This window comes from Nelumbo lutea, chromosome 5 (assembly GCF_056320005.1).
Source record: "Nelumbo lutea isolate HS-2025 chromosome 5, American lotus-T2T, whole genome shotgun sequence".
Classification (NCBI taxonomy): domain Eukaryota; kingdom Viridiplantae; phylum Streptophyta; class Magnoliopsida; order Proteales; family Nelumbonaceae; genus Nelumbo; species Nelumbo lutea.
Window position 1 is genome coordinate 54,621,595 of NC_142688.1, and position 9,936 is coordinate 54,631,530.

The 9,936-nt window shown below is 37.3% G+C and overlaps 1 protein-coding gene across 1 annotated transcript; it reads left to right on the forward strand.

Annotated features, from left to right (window-relative positions):
- The first annotated feature begins 1,730 nt into the window (after positions 1–1,730).
- LOC148852487 (uncharacterized) lies at positions 1,731–6,410 on the forward strand. Its single transcript, XM_088947216.1, has 5 exons — positions 1,731–2,208; positions 2,367–2,868; positions 2,970–3,171; positions 4,524–5,000; positions 5,756–6,410. Exons 1-5 carry the CDS (start codon positions 1,854–1,856, stop codon positions 6,200–6,202), a joined length of 1,983 nt encoding a protein of 660 aa, XP_088803342.1. The 5' UTR covers positions 1,731–1,853; the 3' UTR covers positions 6,203–6,410.
- Positions 6,411–9,936: the final 3,526 nt, after the last annotated feature.

Here is a 9,936-nt window from a genome sequence, read left to right on the forward strand (position 1 = left end):
ACATTTTGTGGGATTGAAGTGAATTCACCCCCAAAGGATCGTTTCTCTCCCAACAATGATACATTATAGATCTCTTGTCCCAAACCAAATTGGACGACATCAAGCTTGTATCTTCTCCTGTGGCTGCCTCTTGCAAAGTATCCTATGAATCAGGTTCACCATTCACCACTGTTTAATCCCACTGAACATTAGAGCATTGTGGGAGCTTTTGTAGTATGTTACCATCGCAAGATTGGACATATATCATTTATTGTCAACAAAGTTTGTCAGTTCTTCCACTCTTCTACTGATGAGCATTGGATCATTGTAAAGAGAACCATTGACTTCAGTTCAATTCATCATCCTCTCTTCAACTCACTAATTACACTAATGCCAATTGGGCTAGCTGTCCAAATGATCGATGCTCAACTAGAGGTTATGAAATCTTCTTGGGTTTGATTCTCATTGCTTGGAGTTTCAAGAAACAATACATTATTGTTCGGTCTAGTACCGAGTCATAATTTCATGCTCTTGACAAATTTTTCACAAACTTCTATGGATTCAATCTCTTCTCAAAGATCTTGAACATTGGCGCCATGTATCTCTCTGCCAATCCTATTTTCCATGCGCATATATATCAAACATGTTGAAGTTAATCTCCATTTTCTTTGGCATCTATCCATTAGCAAGAAGCTTCACATTTGATACATACCCTCTGGTGATCAAATTGTTGATGTATTCACTACTCACCAAGCCTCTTTGAGATGCTCAGGTTTAAACTTCACGTCACCCCATTCAGCTTGCAAGAGGCTGATAGAGAACCGGTTTTAATTTGGATAATGCGCGAACATGCATGGCTCCCACTCTCACAAGTTATCTTAGTTGTTGTTTCATTCTATCTAAAACACTGTCTATAACCAATCATATCACAAGAATTCTAATGTACAACAGACTCCTCTACTAATACTCTATAAATTCACATTAGTCTCGGTTAATGAATGATCACCGACCATTGCTCTCCCTTAAGCTTAAGTTGTTTAATCTGTATTTTTTTTTCTATTTCCATTAGTTTAATTTGTCATTATATTATTCATCTATTCTAAACTTTATCTCTTATCTTTGTGTGACCACATTTCCTAGGATAAATTAACGGAAAGATACTAAAGATGGCCAAACGTTTCAGCCTTAAAAACTTTTACCTGCAAAATAAAAGAAAATAACACGTTTATTTCATAACCTTGGGGACTAGTTTTAATTTAATAATTTGCTTACATATAATTTAAAAAAGTTTCCATGGCAATCATTAACTAGACAGAAATCTCTAAAAATGGAAAAAACAAATAGTAAATTTGACAGAAAACCAAAAAAAAAATCTGGTCACGTTATTGCACCCACTTGCTTTTTTATATTTTATTCTTTTTTTCTTTTCCTATAGGATGCACCCACTTGTTCGGTTGCCAGTTGCCACATTCATCATGTGGCCGCCGAGTTAAAGGCATTTATGGCAAAGTTATATGAATGACCCAGTAGTCACTACTCCCTAGTCGGTACTAAGGGGATACCAAACACCATGAAACTGCTGGTATTATTACTATCGAGTAAAAGAAAAAATTTCCACCTATCTCTATTAATGGTAGTATCAGTTTGATTCTTCAAATATAGTTGTGTTTGTTGATATTTAAAACAACTTGCAACCATCTCCATATATGGTACAATCTAGCTAGTAAAATCCATCAGCTATTTGCTTTGTTTCTTCCTATATATAGCATGCCCCATGTCCTCCCTCTCAACATACAACAATTCTCTTCACCTCCTCCTCCTAGCTCCTCATACCCCATATCCAACCGCGTCTTCTATTGCATCCTTCCACAGCCATGGAATTTGAGAAACCCATCTTGGAAAAGATGCAAAATGACCCAGTAAAGGTTGCAGACCATGCTAGCTGCAATAACAATAAGAAGATCAATTCATCCATGAGAAGAAACCCATTAGACTCCAATGATCTGAACCATGGATCAGAATCCTTTAGAATGCTTCGGATGGATGTGGAGAGGAGCGATGCTGCTGAGACAAAATTTGCATGGTTGCGCTCACAGTTGATAGGCAAAGATGTTGAATTTGAAACCCCATTTGGGAAGCGTCAACTTACATATGCTGATCACACTGCCTCTGGGAGGGGACTTCATTATATTGAGAATTACATCATAAATGATGTTCTTCCTTTTTATGGTAAGCTTAATTAATTTCAAATCTTTAAGCCCAAAACCCTTAAATACTCAGAAGTGATGAATGACCCATTATTTAATTTGTTCATAGATGAATTCAGATAATGCCTTCTGTTATAAATTAATCTCTGCAGTTGTTTTCATTTGTTCATTTGTGGGCAGGGAACACTCACACAAGTGATAGCTTCGTGGGAGAGAGGACGACCAAGATGGTGCTTGAAGCAACTGAATACATCAAGAGATGCTTGGGTGGGGGAGAAGATGATGCACTCCTGTTCTGTGGCTCTGGCACCACTGCTTCCATCAAGCGCCTACAAGAGGTGATGGGGATTGCAGTTCCTTCATGCATGAGAGAAAGAATGGTGAAGAGCCTGAGCAGTGAGGAGAGATGGGTGGTATTTGTGGGGCCATATGAGCACCACTCCAACCTTCTATCATGGCGCCAAAGCCTAGCAGAGGTCATAGAGATTGGCATCAAAGATGATGGACTTACAGACATGGAAACTCTGAGATTCCAACTTGAGTCTTTCAAATCCTCCAACCGTCCTATGTTGGGTTCCTTCTCAGCTTGCAGCAATGTCACTGGAGTCTACACTGAAACACGAGCCATCGCCCAGCTTCTTCACCAGAATGGTGCTTTTGCATGCTTTGACTTTGCTGCAAGGTCTGTCTCCTTTGATGGTTTCTGTGGCTTGATTTAACAAACTTATCTTGATAGATTAATTCCATGACACTTAGGATGATAATTAATTATATTTTGTGCAGTGCTCCTTATGTAGAGATTGATATGAGATCAGGAGAGCTTGATGGTTATGATGCTATTTTTCTTAGCCCACATAAGTTTCTAGGTGGGCCCGGAACCCCTGGTATCCTTCTGATGAGCAAGGCCTTGTATCAGCTGAGGTTCTCTCCCCCTTCCACCTGTGGAGGAGGAACTGTTAGCTTTGTCAACGGATTCTCTGAAAGGGTAAGCTATATCAACCATTTTGCATGGGAAGATTGTACCTAGTTATATATATATTTGCACTTATCTAGTACCCAGAATGCCCATTCTCTTGGATAATTAAAAGCTTTGGTAGCCCATCTACATCACCATTAATTGGTTTACCTACTGGAGAGTTAATTTGGGATACCTCTTATTCTGATGGTGGGTAGACACCATATAGCCATCAATTACTAGTATCAATCTTCTTTAAATGAATATCACGAAACGACAAGTTTCCTCACAGGGTACATTTACATTCGGATATTGATACATTTAATAAAATAAACTAAAAATGAATAACTGACTTATTGGAAGGAAATACTAAAAGACTAGAACTTTCGACAGTTTGGTAAAACAACCTTCAGGCCATTATCCAATGTTGGTGGTCTTGAGGGATAGACTGAATAGAGTTTTAACCTTTGGCAGTTCATCAAGTGGTCGCTCTCAGACTCAAACCCACATTCTCTGAGTTTTTTTTTTAAATTAAATAATTGTATATTAAATTATTAATTATTTTTTTTAAAATAAACTTATTATCATAGTTTTCAAAACCGGACCAGACTGGAAAAATTGGAAACTGGTCAGGTGACTGGTTCCGCTTTTCTCCAAAACCGATTTTTTGTCAAAAAAATGTTGATTTGATCAACAAACCGTTGATCTGGGTGGTTGAACCATTCGAACCGTTTGAATTGTTTAACGATTTTGACCATTTTTTATTTTTTGTCAGAATGGGCTGACCATTCAGCCAGGGAACCGGATCCCTGACCAGTTTGTTATCCGAGTCGGATTTAAAAACCTTGCTTATTATACTTAAATATTACTGGATCATATTTTAAGGATTGAATTTGACTTCAAATTGAGACTAGGGGTGCAACTTGGGTTGGATTGGATTCGGAATTTATTAAATTTTCAGTAGGCCCAAACACTAATCTAAGCCTGATGTAGTTTAAATTCTTCAAATTTGGCAATCTGAATTGTAGCCCTAATTCCAACAAATGGATATTATTTGAAACCCTAGCAAATACTTAATTACTAAGCACCATCAAGTCTCAGTTATAAAAAACTAGCTTGATATATTCAACAAAGTCATGGATTGAAGCAGCGAGAAATAATTTAGAGGCTATATTGGACTTAGCACTGAATACAACAGGATTCATGCAGCTTGACCCCATATAGTTGGCAAAAGGCCTAATTTAGTTGAATTGAATTGATCAATTGATCTGAGTAGTTGAACTTAAATATAGCTTGTATCTTTTTCTTTAATTGGATATAGAATTACTTAACTTTCCGATTCCTTGATCATGGTTTAGCTAATCTATTAAAATCTTTTGAAGGACACTTTGTATTATGATGACATCGAAGAGAGGGAAGATGCTGGGACACCACCAATTACCCAGAAGATACGAGCTGCTTTGGCTTTCTGGGTGAAACAATACATTGGTCATAGTGTAATTGAAGCTCAGGAACATATCTACATAAATACAGCCCTTAGAAGACTCCTCTGCAATCCAAACATTTGGGTGTTAGGAAATACAAGCACAAAGAGACTAGCAATTCTATCCTTCCTCGTCTTCACCACTTCAAATGCCTCAGATGAAACAGCAAAGATAGGGGAGAGAGGACTTTATATGTGGAGGGAGTCTGGCAACAAGAAAGATAAACCTCTCCATGGACCTTTTATTGCAAAGCTCCTAAATGACCTATTCGGCATACAGGCTCGAGGTGGATGTGCTTGTGCTGGGCCCTATGGTCATCATTTGCTTGGTGTTCAGGAGCCGCTTTCGCTTGCCTTCCGATCTGCCATTCAAAAGGTAAATATGGTTACTTCTTGTGAATCAGAAGATGGGTGTTTGGCTATGTGCTCCAAAATGGCCCAATGTCCCCTTGACCCGACCTGACCCAATTGGCAGGTCTGCATGAAAGTGCATCCCTATTTCGTTTGGGCTGGTTCAAGAACATTTTGAGGGTCATTGACTCATTGCCATTCAAGAAATGCTCAATAAACTAGGGGTTCATTTATTTTGCAGTTGGAGTTTAAATCAAAATCCTTTGGAATTGGAATTAGAATGGTCTATTCCCATAGTCTGTTTGGTTCAGACAAGAATAGGAATGAAAATTAGAATAAGATAGAATGAGATTTCATTCCCTAGGGAAGGGGAAGGAATGGCCATTCCCTCAAATGGGGAAATGCCATTCCCCCAGAAATAGGAATGAGATTTCAATTCCATTCAACCAAACAGTTGGAATCGAATGACCTATTCCAATTCCGATTCCAGACCACTATTCTTGCGAACCAAACGGACCCTAAGTCTATATCATACCAAAAGAAAAATCAACTAAGTCTATATGACATGAATTTATTCTAAAAACAGAGAGCCTCAACCCCTGGTACAACACTCATGGCACCCCAAGCCCACATGCTTGTGCCCCTAGCTAATGCCACAGCCTAAGGTCCATGAGTACTAGACCTTGGATTGGTTCTAAAATGGTAAAATCTAGTGCACAATTAAGTCAATTTAAATTGATCTTATTACATGCTTGCTCATTCGTTATAATTGTTTTACAGGGCTATAATGGAATAAAACCTGGATGGACAAGAGTTAGCTTCCCTTATTACATGTCTATGGAAGAGTTCGAGTTCATCCTGGCTGCACTAGAGTTCATTGCAATGTATGGTCAGCGCTTCCTTCCACTTTATCACTTCAACTGGAAGACTGGGACCTGGAGTTTTAGAAAGACAGCCTTCATGGAGAATCTAAACGGGAAGAAAAATCCTGAGCTTGATCTGGGTTACTCGTCATTTTCTGATGCTAATCTCACAAGCAGAGTTAACAGTGACGAATCAAGTGAGATACATGAAGATAATGTTGATAATAAAGATGTTGGGGTAATCAGAAAATATGCTTCCTACTTGAAGACTGCTAAACATATAGCGGATTCTCTCCCCAAATTTCCTCCACCACGTAGGGTTCCAAAATACATCAATCCAAGCTTAGTTCACTTTAGAGTCTAGTGCTTTCGTCACCTTTTACTTTCTGATTACCAGTCTAGACTCTTGTTTAATGCTGGAATGTTAAGCTTTGTTGGGAAATTTTCCTCAAAGTTGGATGCGATTTGCATCTTTATTTAAGGCTTATAAGTCATCATATGTATCCGTATTATATATTTAACTTTTTATTATAGAATATATGTAATGTCGTCCACCTTTTCCTAGTCTAGAATTTTTGTGATAGGCCTATTGTTCTTACTTATTTTGTGGCTTTTGGAAGGCATTCTATTGTTGATGCACAAAAATAAAATTTTGACATGGAAATGGTTTAATTGCTCATAATTTAACAAAGATATGAGCACCGAACAGAATGGAATGGTGAAATGGTGAAATAGAATTCATGTAGTATTTTTTTGTCACCAACTATCACAAACCTTTAACTGGAATTTCTTCAGTGTACAATCATTAAGGATTCCATAACCCAACAAGTCTGGAACAGACGACCCATTAAAGCCAGTGAGTTTCCGTACTTTTTCCTTCCTTTTCATGCATTATCCTTCAAACTAACAAAATCTAAGCGTCCTATTCTCCTTAACCTCCACTCTGAGAGTGAGAGAACCAAAGGGCACTAGAGGTAGAGGTGTCATTAGACTGGATTTGGTCCAATTCGATACAGTCTAATGTGAGTCCATTACAAATGGATTAGGTCCAATCTAATCCAATTCAATTAATAATTTGGACCATTTTGGACTGGTCCAATTTAATGTTCAGACCATCTAATTTGTTCAAATTCATTTCAATTTAGATTGGTTTCAACCCAAACCCAGTCCATTGACACCTATATTCTTATCTCATATCAATGGACCGGATATTGGCTTTAATCCAACTAAATTCAATATAAATTTATTAGGGACGAACCAGTTCCAGTCCAATCTAATAAATATTTTAGACCGGATTGATCCAATCCACTATGTCTTTTTAATTTGTCTAATCCATCCAAATTGATTTTGGATTGGACGGGGTCCAGTCCATTGACACCCTTAATCAACTCCACATAATTGTAATAAGGCTTAAATGATGATGATGGTTTTACCCAACTCTTTACTATATATAAGAAATCTTCCTCCTCAGTGGGACTGCTTCTATCCTAGGCTGAGAGGCAATGAATTAGGACTTCAGTTTGAGCATGGTTAGCCTAAACCCAACACGAAAGAAGTTGGGTCAGGTTGAGTGATTGACGATAAGGTTAGGGCTTCCTTCTATATATTATCATAATTTATTTATCATATCTCTTAAGCCCTAACCCTAATAACAAGTTGTCATTAGAGATTTTCATTCCATAGTTTAATGTCTTATTATTGCTGATTTCATGATTTTATTCAATAGAAAATCAACCATAATTCCTAATAAATTCTAATCATTTAACATATTTCCTTTTCTTTTTCAATTTTGAACCAAAGGCTCAATTCGGAAATAATACAAATATACAGTGCAAATACACACAACCTAACTTGGCTTTCGTATTTGTTCTCCTTCCAAATTGAGCCAAAAGAACCAATGGAAACACCAAAAAGCAAATACAAATAAAATATGATCAATATGTGATCATTAAAGTAGAATTTAGTTCTCTTAATCAAAGATATATTAAGGGATTTTCAGTGTTTTTTTTTTTTTTAAGAGGATGGGAGATAGGTCGGATTGGGCCTAATGAAGGTAAAGTTGACTAGGTCAAACTGAAAATTGGTTTGCTGTTACGGTTAGAGTTAGAGATTCATCCCAACTATGTATTGAGAACATCTTCCAATGACAACTTCGAAAAATATTCCCAATACATGCTGAGATATACATGTGAGGCACCCGTACGTGGTGCGTGCCATATGAGATGCCAATGTGAACTCCAGAATCTCAGGTTGAGCTACGGTTAACTTTAAGCCAACCTAACCTGGCATGACTTGCTCCCTAATTCAAATATGATCTAGTCACATTTAAATCTGATCAGATTATTTAAAATATAAATCTGAATCTAACCCAAAATCCTACAGATATTGGAAAATATCTGAATCCTGTATGATTCTAGATTGGATTCCAGTTTAATCCAGTTCTACTTCATTATTTTTTAAAGGAAGAAAAATAAAAATAAATAAATAAATAAACAGAAACTTGTAGCAATCCACCTCATGGATTTTTGGTGGCTTTTTGGATTTTATTTACCAACACCTCCATTTATGATTTATTCCCCCTTGAATCTTGATTCATCCCCCCACTTGTCACGTTCGAATTTACATCTGATCCAATTATTAAATAAACCCAAATTTCAAAATCCGATTATATGCATATATCATATGAATTCAAAATAATCAGATTATACCTACTCACAATTGTTTTTCATGTATTTGTGTAAAATGATCAAATCAGATGGCATAAAAGTAAACCATAGTAAAAAAATACAAACACCCTTTACATAGACACATGTAAAAGCAATGGTAAGATTACATATCTAACCTTGTGAAAGTATAATATAAACTGTAAAAATACATACTCAGCACCATTATTGTCAGATTCATACCGGACTAAAAATAGTTCAAATGTTAAAATTGACTCCAGATCTTCTACCCACAAACTCTCCCGTTAGTCCTCTCACATTGGTCTCTCACGCCTGTAGTGGGCTAGGCCATTGAACTTATTGGACTGGATTTTCCTTTAGATAGGTTTGAATTGATCCGGCCCAGGTACAGTAATTCATTTTGCAAGTTCCATGCAGATCACTTACAATTACACAAACTTAATAATGCTGATTGCTGATTGCTCCCACCCTATTAAAAATGCTGATTGTCTCCAATTAAGAGCCTATTTGAGATAACATAGGGGGTGTAAGTCAGGCAGGCTGGGCCAGATTTAATGTCAATCCATGACCAGCTGGGCCTAAGGCCTGAGTACGGACCAGGCTTGATCTTTTCAACTCAGACTCAGCCTAAACTGAAAATCAACATACTTGGAATGGGCCGGGACCCGGCAGGGCTCAGGTTGGTCAATTGAGCTCAAGTGGGCTTATTAAGACTAATTTACTAAGAAGTTGCATGAACCTATCTATCTATCTATCTATATATATATAGATTTATATGAGATAAGGACTGCCACATGTATCTATATATATGCACATATGTTAGGCAAGGCTTAGATCACTAGGGTCTAGGTCCAAGCACAACCTGAAAAATAGAAAAGCCCAGGTTTTTAGATTCAGCCCCAGCCCAAATAATGAAAATTCAAGCCCAATCCATATAAAAATGTGGGCTGGATCAATCCGAATTGAGATTGGGCATGCCCAAATTGCACCTCTATTAACAAATGATTTAGCTGCTTAAGAAATCAAAAGTCAGATGATAATCTTGGCAAGATAGACAACCGATTTGGCTCTTTGAATTTTTCACCAAACATAGCTTATAGGCTGCAATAAGCCGCTTCAGTAAGCAATGATTCTTTCATGGGGCCTGTCAGATCTGCAACATGGGCCAATGGAACGCAGCTGCCTGTTAGTATTTTACCTACAAGTTTACCATCAATATATTATAGCGAAGGTTCTGAACAGCTTCCTAGTAGTATTTTCTTGATCTAAATAGATAGCATTTATTTGATAGCTCACAGTCTTGCACGCAAGAATACAGAGGCTCTAAAAATTGTTGAGGAGAAGGTGATATGCTTTGGACTATACGTGTATGGCCCATTTGAATCTTTTCTTTGAAGATATGAAGAGAGAGCCA